At 43.3% G+C, this 22,644-nt stretch overlaps 1 protein-coding gene across 1 annotated transcript in view; it reads left to right on the forward strand.

The window, feature by feature from the left end:
* LOC8033550 (cubilin) overlaps positions 1-22,644 on the forward strand; it is a 264,814-nt gene that overhangs the window by 141,280 nt on the left and 100,890 nt on the right. The window contains exons 30-33 of the mRNA XM_042291012.1: positions 3,734-4,084; positions 9,696-9,867; positions 14,259-14,440; positions 14,862-15,018. Coding sequence (XP_042146946.1) covers positions 3,734-4,084; positions 9,696-9,867; positions 14,259-14,440; positions 14,862-15,018 — 862 coding nt within the window. The remainder of the gene's footprint in view (positions 1-3,733; positions 4,085-9,695; positions 9,868-14,258; positions 14,441-14,861; positions 15,019-22,644) is intronic.

The following is a 22,644-nucleotide window of genomic DNA, read 5'->3' on the forward strand; positions in this document are numbered from 1 at the left end:
GAAATCATGAAGCAAGAAAGGTTTATATCAGATTGAACACGATCACAAAACAGTGATCTTCTGTACAATCGGAACGCTGAACTTTCTTTCACTAATTTAGTTGGTCAGTTACGTAACATGCAATTGCAAGTAAATAAGAATTGGAAATAAAGTAGCGCAATAAAATTAGTCTCCTATTTCAAGCAAATCTAAACCCAAATATAAAGACAGCTTCATAAAGCTTTTCCAATAACCTGAAAATATCAAGCTGCTTTTGTACTGCAATGGCAGTGTTTATATCTAATAAAATGTTGTTAATTGAACTGGACTTTAAATTTACGGTAACTTTTTCCCGCATTTTTTTGTGATCGTACGTATTTATCAATCAATCTGTCCTGTTTAAAATGTATCTAGCGATTAAAAACACTAATATATTGATATAGTGAGTTAAATTAAATTATTTTGATTTCAATCAAATAATTTCGATTTAAATATAGTGAGTCTCATCTACTTCAGTTTTTTAATTAAGATTTTTTTTATTTTAATTTTAAGTTTCAAAACGAAAAAAAAATTTGGGAGCGACCTTTAACTTGAAAGTTCAATAATGCATGAATGCATTGCAGGGATTTGGAGCGAATTTGTGTGTCACGTGACGTATATTTTCCGCTAAATTTGGTGGGGAAACTGAATGGTTGTATACGTCAAGTGACGTTGGGTTACGTGAAGTCGAAAGATGTAAAGTTCACGTAACGCCAATTTCCAGCTAAATGTAGGGGGAAATCTGAATTGATGTTTAGCCATCAAGACGTGAATGTTCCCGCTAAATTTACCAAGGGAACTGAGTTGACACATCCTGTGGCATTAACATCACTTCAGTTTCCCGCTACATTTAGCTGAGAAACTGAATTCGTCTATAGGTTTCGGGATGTCAATTTCCCTGCTAACTTAAACGAAGGATCCACAGACGGACGGACGGACGTACAAAAGTTTGGGATTGGAGGTTACCATTAAAAAGCATTGCTTTTACACCGGATATTCTTATAGGTATATGCAAAGCTAAGGCTTTTTCAGTATCACCGAGCCTGCCTTGGTGTGATGCAGCAATACAAAATATCTCGGTGATGTCGGCGACGCCTATGCACTCAGACTCGAATCCAGTTTGTCTCGTCGGCAAACTGCCGAGCGTCTTATTGTCGTCGCGCTGCTCTCTGGCGCAGAATTGGGAGGTTTCTCAGCCGCCTTGCGTCTTGTAAACGCAGTTGAACCCAGTGCTCGGTACTAATGTCTCAGTGACACAAAAATCTCATTTGGTAAAACTGCTTTAACAATGCTTTTAATAAATGTCCGTAAGTTCTTAAATAACCAGACGCAGTTGCACTCTAAAAAAAGCCTGTGCGTCTGCTTTCCCGCACAACACTTGAGGAGCCAATCATCGCAACTTACGGAGGCAGCTCAGCGAATGACAATGCCGAAATATATGCTTAGACCAAAAAACGCAGTCTGAGTTGTGACATTAAGCAATGCAAGCGTGACGCTTTGCATTGCTCAATGTCACAACTCAGACTACGTTTTTTGGTCTAAACATGTTTCGGCATTGCCATTCGCTGAGCTGCCTCCGTAAGTTGCGGTGATTGGCTCTCCAAGGGTTGTGCGTGAAAGTAGACGCACAAACTTTTTTTAGAGTGTGGAGATGACAAATCGATTTCTGCTTAAGTTGTTGAATTTACACCGCAAATGGCGAATTTATAAGGATGTGAAATTCGTGAAACGCTCGGCCATTTCTCAAAAAGGATAAGCAGGCATCACAACATATGCGATGGCCAAGCACTTCCGCTTAAAATGTGGTCCCATCGGATTTGTAGATTTTGTGGAAGATGTTTCAAGTTAAAATCATTAATACGTAATTATTTTTGGTGTCTGAAAGATTCATAATTTGTGTGGATACATACGCTTGTCCCCTGCACACATAATTAGCCTTAGACAATATTTGAAGCTACCAAGGACTTCCTCGTCACTTCAGCCAAAAACTTACAGTGCCATCATCCAATATGTCCCAACAAGAAATTCGGGAATCATAAAGCTTGACGTGGCGTGCCTTTGAAGCCTTTGATCGATTGAAGCATTTGATCATAAAATACAAAAATGCGTATTTTGTCAATATTCAGCCTAAAAATGTGCGTGCGCTTCTCAAGAAAAAATGGGCGAAATCATTTACCAAAAAAGGTTACATTGCCAAGGAGACCGCAAGATACAGGGCGCTCTTGCTGAAAGCTGTCGAATCAAGACGCCAGCCATTTCACAAACAAAAATGGTAACTTTCAGGGTTTTCAAAGGGTTGCATCTCATTAAATGCTCCCACAGTAATTATAAAACACGTTCAGATAACCTATGCTAAATCTGCTTCTTGAGGGTCATACGGGCCCAAAAAATGTTAAAATACCTCGCTTTATTTTGTTTGGTGGCTGGAGATTGACTAGGGCATCCAGCACGGTGCATCAGCCTCCTACAACAAAACTAAAGTTTTTTTTGTAACGTTGGGGAATTTATCTTAATCACGGCGGTTTTGCGTCTGCACAAACTTCTCGAAATTTGACCAAAGCCGCTACCGCATTGCCATTGATTCTTACAACAAATTGCCAAAAGTTCGATCGATGACAACATAAAGATCAGCTACAGCGCAAGGCTTTTCAGATTTATTTCTACAACATGGCCTGCCAGAATGATTGTCAACATATGTTGATTCATTCGCTTCATATTTGAGCATTAACTGGCTCTTCTAGAGGCCATCCGGTTCCTACAAGTTCAGAATGTCCATCGTTTAGTTGTTACCGGTTTCAAGGTAGTCTCAGCGTGTGCTTTTGGCAAAACAGCGATTCTAGCTTTCTTAGTGGGGAACATGTAGCAGACGAGGTATTATCGTCACGGGCGCCATTATCTGAACGCGTTTGAATGCTCTTCCAGAAAGACATGGGTAGATCCTTTGCCCAGGTAGCAACTGCCCACTCGCAGGAAAGATGGAGTCAAGGATGACTAATGTATGGCAAACTGGTTCGCAATCCAGCAAAGTCATGTTACCCAATCCTTATGCGGAGTGCAAGTTCGTCTGCTTCTTGCAGGGGTTGCGATGATGTCAGAAGGCCGAGCTCTTAATTGTTGGCTGATTGAAAGAAAAGAGTGGCGAGACCTCAAGGAATCTAGCATTGAGGTCTACCCACTATCCTTTCAATCAAAGCCAATCAGAGCTCGCTGTTGTTTTGACGTCACGGTAATTCATGCACAAGAAGCAGACGGCTTGCTCTCCGCTTTGGTTTGTTTTTCGTGTTTTATTGAAATTTTCTTTAAAAAAATGTCGAAGCACCCTATATAAACAAAATGTCGATCAGCAATAAAACAATATGGTTCCTAAGATTTTAATTAGTATAAATTAATATCGTACTAGTCTCATGCCTATTTTTGCATAAATATAACACATTTTTCCTGTATGGCTGATTTTTTTTTTCACGAAGTCATGCTGAGACATGAATGGCCCCGAACCTTGGCGATGGCGACGGAGAGTGACCTAGAAATTAATATAATTGTTTCTTGAGGTTATAATTTGTACTAATTCATATTGTACTATTCTCGTCTATAACTTGTGAATATCAAGATGTCTGCAGTTGTTTGGTTGAAATCGACTTTTTGCAACGACTGGTTCAGGGACCGAGTCCCGGCGGAGGAGGGCAGAAAGGGTTCAGGGGCGGCCAATCGCACGCAGGTGAACGAGACCGACTCCGACGGCCAGACCCGGCATCTGGGGCGGTTCTGCGGCGAGCCCAGCACCCTTCCGCCACCGATCGTGTCCTCGCAACCCGTGGTGCACCTGCACTTCGTGACGGACGGCAGCCAGCGGCTCCGGGGCTTCCGGATCGAGTACGCCTGGAAGGGCTGCGGCGGCACGCTGACCAAGCCCCGGGGCTCACTGCAGACGCCCAACTACCCGCACGGCTACCCGCGCAACACCGAGTGCCTGTGGCACATCAAGGCGCCTCTAGGGCAGCGGGTACGCCTCGCCTTCGTCGACGTGAACATCGAGACGGCCTCTGGATGCCCCTTCGATTACGTCCGGGTCAGTACTCGGCACGCAGTGTCTTTTAAAGTGTAAAAGCCCCTACGGAAAGTTGCGCTTAAGAGCGTTTGGGTCCGTTTGACTGCATTGCGTCGAGAAATGATGCAGCGCAGTGTCAGTGACAATACTCTGTTCACTTCTAAACTGATACTAGAAGCTCCACCTTCAGCGCGAGCTTTCTTCCCTTGCCAACACAATTTTGAACGCGCAGACGCGCGCAACCAATGGGCTGCGGAAGCCAGCGAGCTCGCGCTGAAGGCGGAGCTTCTAGTATTAACTTAAGAGTACAGACTGAATACTATTCACCCACGCATTTTAGGCGATGTTGAGGTGCAGTTCTTTGTATTATTGTGAGTCTTTTTGTCATATGTATATAATATTTTGTTTGAAATATTTTGCTTTTCGCACTGAACTAGAATTGATAAAACCAACTGAAAAATGAATTTTCTATACATTTTTTTAGTACTAAACTTTTAGCTTTTTTACTTAGTAAAAAATGTGTAGCAGGAAATCTATTAGGTTCATATTTTTCATTCTAGTTCAGTGCTTTTCAACACCTATGAAAGTGGCAGGAACAAAAGCGACGCTCTATATTGGCGGATTAAGAAAATAATGGTACCTATATATTGGAAAACAGTGTTTCGAGATAATTAAGTTAAAAGAAAAAAGATAGGTGAGTAACAAATTGTTATTGGCGCCAACAGCCTCAGAGTCATTTCTTCAATAGCCGCCAGCTTAGTAGCCATTGTTAGAGTCTTAGAGACATGCCTTCGCTCTTCGGGTTGGCGCCTTGCTTGCTGAGCCTTTTTGTGACTTGCCGTGTAACTTGGTCCGCCAAGTATATTCGAGTGACGTAGGCTACCCTCAGCCCCTCGATGGTGTTCGACTAGGTTTAAATTTACGGGACTTCAAAATATTGGTTCGTGCGATGCTGCCACCCTTAAACGAAACAACAGCATCCACTTATGCGATTTTGTCTTTCAAAAACACAGGTGTTTGGAAGCAGACACGTGGAAGCACTGTGCACAACCTCTTAGAATTGTATTGGTTTAAAAAACGAACAAAAAAACTTTGGAATAATTGCAAGATAATTTTCATTCCGAAAATGCTTTTATATAAAGTGTTAGTTGTTTTTTTTTTTTAATTATTTTGGGTAACGAAGGAGCGCATTCAAAAAGGGGGCGTGCCACGCGCTATTTGCTTCTTGAAAAGGTGTTTCTCGGCCCGAAATATAACTTTGTAAGAAAAGTGTGACAGTGCAAAATGCGTAGAAAAAATAAAATTTCCAAATAAAAAACACACATAAAAAAAAACTAACATATTTTTTTTATGTTCTGTGTTTAGGGCGAACGAATTATATACCTCTATTTGGCTGAACCTTCAGCGACAGAAAAATATTCAAAATCGCATTTTGAAAACGGCAGTTGCTGCAGAGTTGGCGATGCGCTAAGTTCACTTTGCCTCCCAGTTCAGCTGGGCTGTGCACCTTGTGAAGTCAATTGCACCAGTACGTTCCTCGCTCCAGCAACGTTGTTCCGGGTGCAGGGAATACTAGTCCTTGCAAGGAGTGGCTGCGACGGCTTTAATATGACGAAATGTATGCTTGCGGCCTGACCATCTGTCCGAAAAAGGACTGATTTTCGTCTTTCCAATGTTGCGTCATATTTTATTGGCCCTGAAGACATCCGTTTTCGGATGTCGTCAGGGTCATGAAAAAACATCCGTTTGCGTGGATTTTTAGAGAATAAAACCCACTGGCACCCATTATAAATATCGGTGGAAACCGAGCTTGCAAATTCTGCAAAGATAATATTTGACTATCCGAGGCCGCCGGCAGTGAAAGCCCATGTTGATTCCGGTAACATTGGCTTTTTTCATTACTCGCTGGTTAAAGAGTTGCGTTGTCATGATAGGTTCCCCAGGACGTCAGTTCTTTTCCAATTAAATGTGGCGACTCCTAGTGACCCAACCTCCCTGTTAGTTTATAAATATTCGTGGATTGTCGATTCGACGCAAGTGTTTCCTCCGCTGCAAAAAAGTTGGGATGTGTGTATGCTTATACAGCGTGAAGTTAGTCTGCAGAAAGAGTTATTATAATGTACGCTAGAGGTTCAACTGGCGCTAGTGTCTATGCGACTTCCGGGAGGCAAATTGAAGCAGACCGCAACCAGTCAACTTTTGTGGCGCTCCTGTGCATTCCTATGGGAAAATGTGCGTGAAATTTGTCTCTTCGCCGGAAAATAACATGAATAACTTTTATTATTTCGGTTGTACCGGACAGTATTTACATTTATTAATCTTGTAAAAGTGTAATAGCTTTATTTACAGCATTTTCTTTACCAGTGAACGATGTTAAGCTTCGCTATTTTTCAGGCCCAAACCTATGTTCCATGGCAGGTATGTAAAAACGAGCGACGATTCTAAACAAACTAACGATCGAAGAGAATGTAGAGCGTGTTCAAAGTTCGCTAGTATTGCGGTGGCGCTTATATATTGCTAATATGCCCGTCCTGTCACTCTATGAATATGACTCCGTCGTGCATCTTTACGATCGGTTAAAAAACATTCGAATGTAAAAAATGAAGTACGTGGACTACGAAAGGTGTGCCTTTTTATTATTTCCTACGTCGGGCAGTTCTTATCGGGCGCCTGTTCTCTGACTCTTCCCTATTTGCAAAGATTTGGAGAGTGCGGTTGATGATTTGAACCCAGAACATGCATCTTTGCACATATTCATGAGCAGAAAGAATAAAGCAGTACTCATTTATTGCAAATCGGACTATATTACGCAGCTTTCAATTTATTTTGATCGCCTGCATGCACAAGGAGTTACTTATCCAGTGTTACTGCGTAGTTATTGCCGTCTCTCTTGGTTTTCCACATGTCCTTCGTTCGTTTAACACGTATATCCCCCATGGTGGAAAGCGCCGATGCCGTGTTCGCGCTAACAGTGTCCGACAGTGCACATAAATGCATGTACGAAGCGGTTTTAGCACCATTTTTCATGACACGAATTTCAAATAGAAACGCCGTAACTTACCATTTATTATGTTTGCGTGACTGAGAAATGTTCCAATGTGCCAGTACGTACGAAATATTCGTGATATTTGCTCTTATAATCCAGCGCAGCAAGAAAATGCACTCGCTTTTCCCCATAGAAATGCATTACCGGAAGTCAATTTCCGACTGGTTGCTGTCTGCTTTAATTTGCAGCAGCACACTAGCGCCACTTGAACCTCTAGCGTACATTGTAATAACTCTATGAGTCTGCTTCAATGGGCGACTTGTCTCTCAGCAGTATATGAGCGGTTTAGCCGGTGCAGTACAACCGCCAGACTGGGTTCTTTAACCTGCACCACGCAATAGTAATACACGATCGCACGCCTGTACGAGTGCTCCTTCAGATCGAAACGGGGGGCAGAGGCGGAGATTGAATCATTAATCCCTGGGTTTTGCAACGGGAGCTTTCGCTCCAAGTGCTCCGAGCAGGTGTGCGCTAGCCCAGTCGGCCACCATGCCCCCTTCCTCCGCTGCATGACATCAGGGCCCTGCTTCGATACAGCGAGCAACTTCGTTCCGGACGAAAATAACAATCAGCTCAGGCACCTTACAGTTTATCTCAAGAGCAAATTCAAGATTTTCTAAAGGTGGTTCTGAAGAACCAATTCAGAAGATTATTTGTTTTTGTTTTTGTTTTGTTTGCTTATTTTGAGTGCCCCAAAACGGCCAAAGCCTATACATTGGTGCACTTGTTAGTAACATTTCAGATAGCATATAAACGCAAACAAGAAAAATATGGTCGCCTCACACACCTCTAAAGGAAAAACACAGGAATTGAATAGTTGCAAAGCATGAACATTATTTCAATACATGAAGCACGCACTTCCTAAAATGAGGTTGGTTAGGGTTGAAAATGTCAATGCCATCTGATTCCAGATGATTGAAGTAGTTTTGCAGTCGGCCCGAGGGTGACTTGAAATCGCTGTAATTGACATGGAAAGTGCGACTAGAACGAACATTTCTACCGGGTATATGATAGTTAATAGATGTGACCAGAGAGCTAATATCGTGATTAGAATGTATGCATTTAAACAAGAATAAAATATCGCGCGAGCATCGTCTTGATGCAAGGTTAGTGATTTGCAATTGTCTAAGCACTTCGTTGTAATCATATAGATCGTGTGATGGGGATCTAAAATGATAAGTTTTGGTAAATCTTTTCTGTACGCGTTCCACAATATTGGAAGCTGTAGCACTAAGGCCGTTCCAAATCACAGTGCAGAAGTCATGCTTTGGAAGAACTATGTTTCGGTAAAGTACGTAGAAAAGGCAAACACTTGAAAAACACTTACTAAATCTTGAAATTGCGCCGAGAAGACGAAAACAAGAGCTCACAACGTATGTCGCGTGCGAGTTAAAGTTGAGTTTGGAGTCTAGCATCACTTCCAGATCTTTCACAATAGTAACTCGAGTAATCGACGAATTTTCTAAGTAGTACAGAAAGTCAGTTGGATTAGTCTTACGCGTGAAAGATATTACATTTGTTTTTTCCAATGTTATGATCAAGCCCGTTATCTTTACACCATAGACAGATGGCGTTGATATCTTCCTGCAGTAGAGCACAATCATTTAATGACGAAATATTTTTATAGATCTTGAGGTCATCAGCGAACTGCAAGAGGCTCGAATGGCGAATGATGTCTTGGAGATCTTTGACAAATATATTAAAAAGAAGAGGTCCCAGATAGGAACCCTTAAGTACACCAGATGGCACAGGAAAAAAACAAGACCTAACATTTGCGTAGCCGACACAGTTTTCTGTTGCAGAAAGATAACTTTCAAACCAAGAACAGTACTCGTCGCTAGGACCAGAAACAGAAAGTTTGTGTAACAGTAACTTGTGGTTTACACGATCAAATGCCTTGCTACAATCAAAATACACTGCGTCAACTTGCTCTCGAGAACAGACTCTGGGGGCAACATCATTTAAAAAACACGCAAGATTTGTTTCAACAGACCTGTCGCTCAAAAAGCCATGTTGAATTTCAGGTATTAAGTGCTTAAAACAGTGTGTTAGATGCTTATGAATGATTTTTTCGAATACCTTCGAAAATGCGGAAAGCAATGATATCGGTCTATAGTTTGTGATATTCGTTGAGGTGCCTGATTTAGGAAGAGGGATTACCAAGCCATTTTTCTAGGCGGTCGGAAAGATAGAGTGCTTCAGCGACATAGAAAATATGTGGTGTAGAATGGGAACCAATATGTCGACACACCCCTTAACTATAAAATTCGGTATGCCATCAAGGCCACATGTTGGGTAAAGGAATAAAGAAGTGTGAGTTCCCAAGTTTGAATAATAATATTTAATATTGTATTATTTTTTTTCCGGGGAATATTGGCAATTATGTTGATCTATGGTTGAAATAATTTTTTTTTTGCGATATTTTTTTGAGCACCGCCGACAGAGGGCGCAAGTGACCGATGTCCCAGATATTCGAGGGTGATCTCAGAGTGAGATACTGGAGTATCTCACTCTGAGATCGTATAAAGAGTATCGTATAACGTAGCCACTGACGTCATCTTGTGCCCCTGTGTCTTTCGGGCTCAGGTGCACGGCGGTCCTGACTTGACGTCGCCGGTCATCTCGGAGATCTGCGCCAGCTCATCGACCCCGACCGAGCTGATGTCACACGGCAACGAGCTGACCATCCACTTCCGCAGTGACAGCTCCATTGAGGGCAAGGGCTTGCGCGCAACCTACCGCTTCGACACTTCCGGAGGTGAGCACTTCAGCACATACATTCGTCCTAATTTGGCCGCAGACTTTCCGTTTCTAAAGCCCGACGTACAAGCTCGGCTTTCTGCAGGAAAGATAATCCTGTTAGCGTCCCCATCTTCTAAACCGCCAAAGGAGCAGTGTTAAGGCAAGTTGAAGGCTGGAGAGGATATGGAAAAGGAGGGGAGTGAGAAACAGTGGAAAGTGTGTACGTCGGCCTTTAGCCTGAAAAAGGACCTATCGACATTTTAAAAATGCATCGTCGGTTAAAGATTTAAAAAAAAATCAACATTTATTCATACCAAAAATAAAATCGGTTGGAACATAAAAATACCGATTCTGAGGAATGTTTGCTTAAGCTCGGACTGTTTTTGTCAAATCGTTTCCTTCTTAGACTTTAAAGTTTTGTCTTGCATGAGTTCTTCCATCGGTAGTCATTGTTTTTTATTTGTGTTCGCCCGAAACAGGTCGCCAAATTACAGCATTATAAAAAAAAATAAACACCGAATAATGTTCGACGATATTTATTATAAAAATGCACTGGAAAATATACTGCCTATTCATTATATCATAAACAAGACCCATGGGAGAGTTTTGTTTTTAAAATTTAACAATTTTATTTTGCAGACTTTACAAGTTTAGGTGCTTCATAAAGTACGCCCATATCTTGCAAACGAATTATCACGTTCGGTGTATCGGCGGTTGCTGTGCACCACGTGGTATTAATTTAAAAATCCCTAATAAATATATGAATGAAGATAGGTAGAAGAAAACAATGTCATTCATATGATATCTAACAGGGAAAGTATGGTAGACAGCCATGGTCAAGCATAAAATTACCTATGCGTTCTACACTGATATATATATATATATATATATATATTATAGCTTCTTTCACATAAGTTTATACTATACTGGTAGTGGGAGTGCATTACGTTTTTCAATAGGGTGGGCGCCGTGATTGTTAAAGAATTGGGGTCTCTACGTCCCGCGACCTTCTCACCTAATCTCTGCTTGACTACTGAGCACGTAGACGACACAAAGCACGTTGGCACCTCATCGAAACTAACGGTGATTTATTTATTAGAACTCTGAATCTTCCGTTAAATCATTATGCAGTGAAAAATGTAGCTATATTAAACCAAGAAAAGCAAAAATAATATTGAAAAGAAAAACAAGAAACTGCAAAAGCAAATACGTATGCAGAGTGTTTCATCAAGCATCGGGTAAACCTTTTTTTTTCTTTTTTTTTACGATGGTATGATTTTAAGGAAATAAATTTCGGTGTATTAATGCACATCTCATAGATTCGTTAAGGGCGACTTCGCATCTCATAAATTTGCAATGAGGAGAATGTTAGAGGTACGCAGGGTTTTTGATAATAAAGTCCTTGTAGCATTAATCTTTCAATAATTAAAATGGAATTATTTTTAAGAAGCTGAACTGGCAAATATCAAAACTCACAGTATCGATTGAGTAAAACAATCTTTTTTTTCTCCAACGATGAATATTTATTGAGGCAACCCCCGAAACAGAAAGGAGGGAAGGGCCAAAACCATCCTCGCTCTCGGTGTACTCTCGTCGACCTAAAATCAAGGCTCCGCGTGCCTTGATTTTACCGTTCCGGCCGTCAATCACTTTTGCTAACCTTTTTCGTACCTACTGCATCCGTTACTAAAAATATTACCGATGTATGTACAGGAGTCATTGCTCACTCGGATAGCAGCTAAATATTTTACTTGCGGTCGACAACACAGCACATTGCCCTTAATACTACCGCGGGGCTGTCCGAAAGGGGACACGTTTTATGCAAACAAAAAAATTCAGCCTTTCCACTCCATGGTGAAGAAGGAAGACCAGCGGAGCTGTCCTAAGGTGGGAATGAAGTAATGGCCGGCCGCAAGTCGGCAAGCCAGAGTGAAAAGGCTGGAAAGGTTGCCGCCATTGCTCATAGATGGCGGTAGCTGTCTAGAGTGTTGTGTCGACATTTGTTTGCTGGCGGGCACGATTCTAGGTAAACTAACCCTTAACAACTCCGCTGTAAAAACACGAAGAAATGTGTCCGAAAACGGGACACGTTTTATGCAAAGGATTAAAAAAATGTTTGAAGCAGTTCACACTATGTTTTTTTTAGGAAATTATGTTGTTTTTCTTTTTTGGTTCTAGAGCGTTTTCTCTTTTTTGGCCGGGAAGGAAGGGGGGGGGGGGGGTGTAGATGTATTGCACGCTTTCATCGTTGAACAGGGGTTTAGAGCGTGCTCATCATGTGGGTACGGAATGCCAATCAAACGCTCTACAGGCTGTCGGCAAGGCGACCGCTGTTGTTGTGGCTCCATATTCCTCCGAAAACAAGAAAAGGAAGGGTGGAGGAAACGAGGTGGTTGATGTCCTCAACAAAAACGTACGTGCTTGCCGCAAGGTTCACGTTCTAAGTGAAAAGCGTGCGCGCCTTTCTTTTTCTTTTTTTTTTTTCTTTTAAGCATTTGTTGTGCACTGTTTGGACAATCCGTGAGAAGGTCGTTCCTCTGAAACATCGGCTGCCTTTCTCAGTTGAGCGTAGTTTATGCGTCAACACACGCATTCACGGTCAAGCTTGTTCTGAACACCGGTGAAATTTCGATTTCTTTTACTGTGGATGTAAGCCGTGGCTGCGCTTAGGAAGTCGGACGTTGCAAGACGCATTGTATCACTTCACAACACGTCTCAATATTTCGTATTGCGGCAAACAGAATGACTCTTTATGCAGTTTACCTAAGGAAGCGAGCGAATGTTAAAAATATGCTCCCGCCATCTTCCACTTCCGAGGCCTTGAACTTTATGCAAGCCGAGGAGACGAACGGGCATCAATGGCTCAGTAAGCAATTTAATTCCGGATATGGCATTTTTGTGGCGTGGTTTGGACTTGGAAAGAAATATACTTATATGTCATCTTAAGTCAGTATATTGAATTGGGAACAGCATAAGCATCTTAGACACACCCTTCTATTCGCCCATTTCTATTTAAATGTCATCGTAGTTTATGACTAGATTCTGCGCATTAGCCTTTTTCTTAAAGGCAGCCTTGAAATGTTCGTAAAAAATTATATCCTACGAGAAAATTATTTCCACTCCAAAATATCCACTTAATTATTTATAATGTGTGAGTGGAAATAATAAAATTATTTCCACTCACACACTTGCGTTGAGTCTGACCAACTGCGCGTGTTGCTAAGGTTACAGGTGCGTCTGCTCCAACAAAACGGGGTAAAAACCGGTTTTGTTAGTGTCGACGCAGCTGTTACCATAGCAACCCTCGCACTCAATCGGACTCAATGCAAGTGTGTGAATCGGCCTTTAAGCGTTTGCCTTCAAGTTTTCTCCGAACTCTTAATATTGTCTTCAGTATTGCGGACAGCAAGTTAAACACCACTGAACTGTGAGGCATAATGTCTCCTTTATTCCTTCGAGCCATCCCGCTGAAAACTCCACTCATTCGTTTCGGGGTGCATAGCCCGACAAAAATAGACCGATCGCACCAAGCGTTCGGCGCATGCGTGAATCAGCCATAATTTTAGCTCATGTTAGGCAGGCGGCAGTGCTCGAGAAGTCTCGTGCACGACACGCGCAGAGCTCCAGCGAGGTTGTGACACGTGCAAAAATACTAGAGTTCCTTCGGTGCATCTACGACAGCGGTGTCATACCCAAGCAGGTTGGTGAACTCGATCTATTGAACTTGACCTATTTGCAATTTTCATCTTCCACCGCAGTATTTATTACTCTCTTTCTCGCGTATTTTTCTTTTATGTACCAGCGATCGAGGTTTTTAGCCGCGCAAATATTTTGTTGTTCCATTCGTTGTTAACGAGACGTACGCAGTGGCTTTCAATTAACTTGGGAGAAGTGTTCAAGTTGGTCTACCCAATTTTTAAAGTGAGACCTTTATATATGGGAACCCTAGACTGGTATTGCTTACTAGTTTTGGTCTTGGTCGCACCGTAGCCAGGCAATGGCAAAGAGGGTCGGCAACGAAGAGCAGCTGCTCACGTCATAACACACGCGACCAACGGCGTTGCGCTGCGCAGAGGGGGGGGGGGGAGGGGGGGGGGGGAGGCAGTGCTCGAATACACAGCCTCTCCACTGCCTAGGAACGGAGGTTACGTAGCAGGGCTGGAACGGCGTATTAAAAAAAAAAAAAAAAAAAAAAAACAGTCTAGGAGCTTTTCTCTTTGTCCTGTCGTTCTTTTTTTTTTTTTTTGGCACTTCATATTCTGAATTTAGTGGAGGCAGAGGCTTTTTTTCGAAATGCCGCTGATTAAATCCCCATCAAGTGCTATCGCTACGTATTGCACTTGACAGAGTGTCTAAAACCAGGCGATTGCATGAGCTCGCATCTCGAGTCGCCTTCTCTGCATGCAGCCTGCGGAGGCGTGTTCAGCACGACGTCGGCCCTGCTCATGTCCCCGGGCTACCCGTCCAACTACGACGCCCAGGACGACTGCAACTGGAGGGTCACTGTGGCCCCCGGCCACGTGATCAACCTGCAAGTGCTCGACTTCGACATGCCGCAAAGCGTCAACTGCTCCGAGAGCTACCTGGCCGTACGTTGACTCGCTGCCCCGGTGTAGTACGCTACTGGTGGCTACAAACCTCTCAACTCTTTCGACTTTAGCAGAGAGAACGCTGGAGATGCGAGCTCCACTCAGCCGTTCGCTCTGCTAAAGTGGAAAGGGGAGCTTTCCCTAAGCCCTTATTTATCACCGGCTATTGAAAACGAGGCCTGCGGCTCCACCCCTCAAACGTCATCGCTAGTGGACCTATGGACCGCCCCCTAGCTTGCGTGAGCATCGTAAGCCAAGAAAACGACTTGGCGACGACACCGAGACGAACGCGTCTGCCGCTTTGCGGCGTCTCCCGCCGAGCTTCGGCGTGTCGTGGGGCGAGTTGGGGATCCACTGGCGATGACGCCTTGCGCAGGCCTTGTCTTCCTACTGCTCCAAGGCTGCTGCTGCTGCTGCGCAGGTGTACGACGATGTGCGAGACGCTCAGCCGGAGCTGCTGCGCCACTGCGGGTCCTCGCTGCCGGCCAACGTGACGAGTGCGGGCAACAGGATCAGGATCCGCATGAAGGCCTCCGGCTTCTCGGCTGGACGAGGATTCAAGGCCCGCTACACTATCGGTGAGACGCCAAGAACGCCACACGCTCGTGGGAAGGAGATCAAAACCATCCCCTAGTGGCTAAACTGAGAACTGCGCCAGTGGGGACAACATAATAATAATATAATAATAATAATAATAATAATATTTTTTTGTTTTCTGTGCCAACAAACAACTTTTCAGTCTCCACTGTGGTGCGCAAAATACTAAAATGTCAATACAGCAAAAACTAAAATACTCAATAGAAATACCACAAAAAAAATCTTATTCTAGGCGAGAGACATCCATTCACGAACAAGCAAGGTAAATTCCCGAAGACAGATGAAAATATCCAGGTCATGTTCCTTATTGACGGGCAATTGAATCCGTGAAAAAGGGAATACAGGGGACAAGCAAGATAGATAAAACGTTAATACATTCCGGCTGGCTCTTATGGAACATGGAAGTCAATGAATCGTGGTAAACCCATTGACCTGACGTGATTATGAACAACTTTATGAAGAAAAACGAAATCTCTCGACTGCCTCCTCACGGCAAGTTTATATAATGCAAACCGGTGAAGTAGCCTTCTATAATAATAAAAAGACCTCATTCCAATATAGCGGTCAAACACAATTCTTATGAACCGCTTTTGTACATTTTCGATTTCTGTTGCCTGACAGAGCCAAATTCTAACCGTAATAACATAAATTATTAAGGCGAAAGCCTTATATGCCTCATCGTTCGGTTGACCTTCGAAGTCCTTGATCGAAAAGACGTCGGCGAAACAAAAGGCACCAAAACATTTACGTGACCACTCCGGCGAATTGAATGAGAGGCGATAGAATTAAAAAAGATGACAGAGCAAATGAAGAAGAAAAGAGTAATCAAAGCTAATTAAGAAGGACAACAAAGCTAAATTAAGAAGAATTAAGGGTAATTAAGAGGAATTAAACTGAATTAGGATAATCTAAAGCGAATTAAGTGGATGACTAAGCGAAATAGTTCGATGACTAAGCGAATTATTTGGATGACTAAGTGAATTAGGATGATGACACAGCACATTGAGAAGGCTGACTCAGCACATTGAGAAGACTGACTCAGCCCGTTGAGAAGGATAACTCAGCACATTGCGAGGGATCACTCAGCACAGTAAGAAGAATGACTCGACACATTAAGAGTGGTGTCTGTCTAACGCATCGGCGCTTGGCCTTTCGCCTTCCAGTCGTCTTAAGGCTGAACTCCATGGGACGGATATGCTGCGAATAACCGACGAATTTTGTCCGGCGGCTTTTGCTCTGCGCGTGGAATCAACACAGTGGCTGCTACGTCGCGCGCAAAGCGAGCGTGCCGTCGGGTGGCGTTCACCAGTTATTAGTCACATAATTCGTTCCATGGAGTTCAGCCTTTAGGGGGAACATAAGGGACCCTATGAACATTTTTCATTTGTGTTTGGACGCAGCGCCCGACCCACGTCGCCGAACCGAACGTTGCGCGACCGTTCAGATGGGACTCGTGTTCAATCGGGGTAGCCGAACGCGGACGCTGCAGGAAATTGGACCAGAGTCGTGCCCCATCTTTGCGCCGCGCTTGATCGAAAAAGATGAAGTAAAAAATCCATTGCACCTGCCTAGTGTTGCTAAACACGGAACTTCGGGAAAACGAGCTGGACGGAGCGTTCTCCATAGTTCGACCTCCTCGCCGTCACTGACGGCTTCAAAAACGCCGAGCATCTTGTTATCTCTCCGCGATATGAAAGCCGAAGCTCATGACGCAAGCGGCATGAACGTAAAAGGCTACGCATTTCTTAGCTCATAATCATCATCACTAGACGAGGCACGGCGGATCTTCTTGGTCCCAGCTAGAGCCACTCGATATGGCAGCGTAGCTGCCAGAGTAGCGCCACGCTTTTCCCTGTGCCGCCTCTCACCGCGATTGGTCACACGCGGTACCATAACAACGAGCTGAGCTGGCTCGGTTCCCGTAGCAACTAGGGATGTCGCGAACCACCGTAGGTTCGATTTCGAAAGGTTTCGATATTTGCGAAGCGAACTGAGGTTCGATTTCGAAAAATTTCGATATTTTCGTACCGACCAAGGTTCGAATTCGAAAAATTCGCAACTTTTGACCACAGCAGAGTTTCGAATTCGAAAATTTCGAAGCTTTCACGGTTTCTAAAATTTCGAATTCGAATATTTCGAATATTTTTTTCCTTCAGGTTCGATAAATTCGAAGATTTCGAAATTCTTTGGGAAAAAAATTCGAAAACTTCGAACGCTTCGAATTTTTATAGACTTGAAGTTCGAACACATCGAAGATTTCGAATTTCTTTCTGCATAAAGTTCGAAAAGTTCGAAGGTTTCGATTCTCTTTTAACGCTAAATTAAAAAAAAAAAAAAAAAAAAAATAAACTTTGAAGATTTTGAATTTCTTTCTAATTTAAGTTTTCAAAGTTCGAAGTCCGATTTCCAAGATTTTCCACCAGTTTCAGTTTCAAATAACGTTTTCACGACTCACTGGTTTTTACAAAATCAAGTTTAGAAAAGTTAGGGTGTGATATCTAGATTCTGCGAAGTTGGTCAGGCAATTAAATGAGACGACGAGTGTCCCGGACGTGCTAGAATATTTGCCAGTGCAGAATTGTGACCGCCAGCCCCCGGGGGGGGGGGGGGTCTTTAATCTGCATCACGCAGTAGTGATTACACGAACACACTGTTTTACGAGACTCATCCAGTTCGAAACGGTCAGGGGCGAGCAGGAGGTTGAGGCTCAGAAAAACCTTGAAGAGACCTGGCAAACTACCTCGCCACCCCTTGCACGCTGGTAATAATCCGATCCGGTGAAGTTTATAATTGTCCTGGAGGTTTATTTTCTGGGACGGAGGAATCGCCTCGCAAAAAGCAAAACAGCCGACACAACTCGAGGTCGAGGAGCGTTCTACCATACAAGTGGCGTCGGAAGAGGAAAAACGGGGGGAAAGAGGGTAGCGGCGGGAGGGGGGGGGGGGGGGCTTCAGCTTCCTTCTCCTCCTTGCTGGTATTTCAGACTGTTAAAGAAAACAATACGGGGAAAGAGGGCGCGGTCGAGCTTATTTTGATCTGAAATTATTTATGCATAGCTACTGTCGCTCTTCACTGCATAAAAGGTTGCGTAGATGGTAACTGTTAGAAACTCGTTGTCAGAAGGCACTACTCGTCACATGCTTAGTGGTTCGGAAGTTCAAAGCTGTCTTTTCGACCTAAAAACCTGTGCCGATAGCAAAAAAAAAAAAAAAAAAAAAAAAGAATAAATGCGGGAGTAAAAAGCAGGAGAAAAAAAAAACTATCAAGAATTCGTCGGAAGTGTTCTATTCTTGCATATTCAAAGGTTCAGAACTTCGAAACAAGTTTCTTTTACCAAAATGTGTACAGGCTACAAGAAACACGTCCCAAAAACGTGAAGCGAAAAAAAAAAAGTTTTCTTTTAATGACGTGCTGAACTTGAACACTATTAGAAATCTTCTCCCATGAGTTAATTTATTCCTTAACGTAAAAAAAAACAATAAATATATTATTTTGTATTGTGCAGATGGCAATGATATGTACTGTCTGTGGTGTTAATTTGAATGCGATACCTCAAACAACTTAGACGAAAATAAATATAAAGTTTAGGTCATAATTGCATACAGATACATGTTTGACATTTCTTCGAAACTCACGTTGAATAACAATAATCACATCTTAAGACGGTACTTACCTAGGCTATACATAGATCATTCTTAAAAAAGTATAACATATCTACCATAAATAGTTCCGGCTGCAGCGTGCTTCAAATCTGGCACAAACGATAATCGTCAAAAACCCGTCGTCCTTCCTCGCCCCTTCGGGGATTTATTTCTTTAAACCTAAGCATGCCAGAACATTGAAATAAACGACATTGTCTTTCGTAAGGAACGCAGCACCGCGTGTAAAAGTTCGAGAAAAAAAATTACGAATGTACCCCACTGCTTGAAATTAAATGAAACGGTCCGCCGGTCTTTCCAAGTTCGACGAACGTCGAACGTTTACCCTAAAAGTTCGAAGTTCGTCGAAATTCTGACTTTTCAGAATTCGAAAGTTCGGAACTTTTCGAATTATCTTGATAAATAAGTTCGAAAGTTCGATATTCATCGAATTGTTTGGTCAGTCAAGTTCGAAAGTTCGACAAGCATCGACCTTGGAGCGCAAAAAGTTCGAAAGTTCGAACAATATCGAATTTTCTGGCTTAATAAGTTCGACGGTTCGAAAAGCGTCGAACTTCTTAGCTTAACAAGTTCGAAAATTCGACCTCCGTCGAATTTTACGATATAGACAATTCGAAAAATCGAAATCTTTCGAACCTTTTGAACCGCTTGATTCGATCATCGAAACTTCGATTCGAAAAAAGTTCGCGGCATCCCTAGTAGCAACCGAGTGACGACTCGTCACGTGACCTCTCAAAAACCGTGATGTCATCGGTAAGATGGCAGCGCCCAGGGCTGGTGGATGCGACTTTGTTCGGTACGCAGAGTCGTGATGTGCCGCAGCTTGCCGACGATTTAGGGCTTCTTCGTGCTTTCTGACGTAGGTATAACGTGAAGATATGAAAGAATGATACTTTATACCCTTTCTTGGCAAGATCGCTCTGGATATTAGCACCTGTGCGACAGCGTCAGTAATATCGCCTTAGCGGTGCTCGGGTTTTCGGATGTGTTTGAGGATCGATAAGACATTTAGCATGCAATTTTCGCATTCTCTTAGCTTTATTTGAACGTTGGAGTGTCTGAGAATCGATGCGAAATCTATGCGTCGCATGTTGGGCCTTGCGGAATTTGTTTTTGCCCCAGGTAACCGCATGATCACAAACTTTTAGCGAGGAAGCTTCTGCGATGTTTACCTTTTGTACTAATCAACCAGGGAACCTGGGTTCAATCCCCACCCCTGCCCGTTTCGATGTGGATGAGCATCGTACCGCCCTGCGGTTGTGTATCACTACTGCGTGGTGCACGTTAAAGACCTATAGACCCCATGCTAGCGGTTATACTGCATTGGCTAAATTGCTCATCTACAGCGAGTGACTCGTCGCAGCTTTGAAATGGCTGACCAACTACACGCTGTATAAATATTCACACAACTCCTAAGCATATTAATCAACGATTTTACGATATGCGCAGCGCAAGTTCGTCTGCTTCTTTTAGTAGGGGTTGTAGTGACCTGAGAACACCAAGCTCTGATTGGTTCTGAATAAAGAATAGGGGGCAGGCCTCAAGGCAGCTTGGTTTTAGGTCTACCCACTATCCTTCAATCGGAGCCACTCAGATCTCGGCGTTCTGACGTCACCACAACCCCTGCAAAAAGAAGCAGACAACTGCGCTCCACATAGCTTTTATGATAAAATTTGCGCCTTTTTCTAGCTTCCTTTGGAAGTCTTAATTTCTGAGAATCATAACAAAAGCTATACGGCGCGTGTACGGCCTAGGGGAAATTGTTTCAGCTCTGGGTTACCGAATAATCACAGCACTTTTTAGCGAGGAAACTCCTGCGATGTTTAATTTTTTTTACTAATCACCAATTTTACGAATTGGCAGTTCTGAGGATTTTGATATAACTTGCTTTCGTTGCAATAGCTGGCATTTGATCGCAGTGTTTTCTGGTTTGTTTTTCAAGTGAAAAACTGGCGTTTGCTCAAGTGACGTATATGAAATGTCCTGCTATATAACAATGCATCAACATATACTATTAAACTTAGATGCTCAGAGGTGTGTTCATCTTTGTAATTAACAAGTTACAGACGTATTTATTTCTTAGGAGGGTAATCTTTATTTTCTGTAGCTGGCCCAGTTTTGTGCTCCTTAATGTCAGTGTGCTTGGCTCCAAATATCCTCTTTACAATGCCTACAAACGCCAAAATGACGTCAGCCGACCCCAACTCACGCGTTGGACACGAAAACTGCGTCGCTCGGATGTATGCGCTCGTCAGCAATCAATTCGTCCATGGATATTTGAATTCGCTTTCCTGGCCCAATGAGTGTCCTGACAAAACTTATCATCACTTGCGAATGCCAAGTTCTACGGTGTGCTTAAAAAGCACGGTGAAAGCTTGGGGTCATCGCACCGGTGCCCTAGCATGTCACGACTGCGTGATTTCACAGTTCTCTTTTGATTTGAGGATTACAGGTAAGGAAGAAGAAGTTTAAAAATAATTTAGTGGCCCCTTTAACACGGATATCTGTGCTACACCAAATAAAAATATTGACTTTTTGAATGGCGGTAAACTTCGGAACGACCATTTGGTCTGTCGGCAAGAACACCTCATATCCGGCGTCCGTCTCTTTTGATGGCGTCAACGACTCCCTAGAGACCACCATGCCGTCCTTCTTGGTTGAACCCCGTCGACGTCGCTCCTCACCAGTCGGTGAGAAAATCTCATCTTGAAGGGATGATCGGGTCTTGAAGAAGTATGATGCTAAACATATACTCGCTCACTATGTGGCAGTCGTGCAGCAGTCATGTCCCGAGCCAATCGTCCTGTCGTGACCGGCGTAATCGGATTTTGTCCCATCGGAGCGACGTCCGAAAGTACTAGGACGGTGCGTTCGTCCCACGAAACGGCCGCCTTCCCGGCGGCGCCGAAAACCACTCGCCTTGTCCGTGCACCTACGATACCATAGCAGCTCTCGTCGTCGGACAGTCCCCCGGCTGCAAATCGTCTTACTTTTCAGAAAAACACCGGCACCTTCAGAGGTCCTTGCCGTACCGCGATGCCAAGCGTCTTATACCACTTTTCAACGAACGAATGGAGATATCAACTAGACTACAAAGGTTGCCGCCCGGCGTCGCTAGAAGCACGGTTACCATGGCAACCTCCCAGGCCCAAAATGGAGATCACTATCAGCGCTTCTCACGTCGTGCATCTAGATAATTTTGCGTCGTGTCGCTACTCTGGCAGCTACGCTGCCATATAAAGTGGCTCTAGTCCCAGCCGTCGCCTTTCCACGGTGCCACGGCTCTCCTGAGCCAATAAATATTATTATTATTATTATTATTATTATTATTATTATTATTATTATTATTATTATTATTATTATTATTATTATTATTATTATTATTATTATTATTATTATTATTATGCTGTCAGCGACTGTAAAGAAATTCGTGCACGTGCATTGGACGTCATCGTAGTGAGATCGAGAGCAGACGCAGATTGAACGCGAATGCTGCATTAGTTCTCGGACGGATCTGGTGCGCAATCAGTGCGTTGAGGGACACTGAGCTTCGGCCCAATTGCTTAGTTGGTGCCATCCTAGCGGGATGACGTTACACCGAGGTAAAAGAGCTCAGTCTCTTATTAGTATAGGTGGTATTGCCCCGAACCTGTTTCCCGAGAAATGCAATCTGACGTCTCTGCCGACGGCTTAGTGAACCGTTTGGCGTACCACAAACGGTATCACCCTGCTTCATTTTTTTTTCTCACTATGTATGTATGTATATATATATATATATATATATATAGTTAGGAAAATCAAGACGGTTTAAAATCCCAGCGTTCGGTGTTCAACGCTCCATCGCCACCCGTCCTTTTTCTCGCGCCTTCTTCCTGTCCTCCTTTTCGTCGTCTTCTCATTCGCAGCACCGCCACAGCACTGCCCCCCGACAACACATGAACCTCGTCC

This window comes from Ixodes scapularis, unplaced genomic scaffold (assembly GCF_016920785.2).
Source record: "Ixodes scapularis isolate PalLabHiFi unplaced genomic scaffold, ASM1692078v2 PGA_scaffold0__279_contigs__length_252992795, whole genome shotgun sequence".
Classification (NCBI taxonomy): domain Eukaryota; kingdom Metazoa; phylum Arthropoda; class Arachnida; order Ixodida; family Ixodidae; genus Ixodes; species Ixodes scapularis.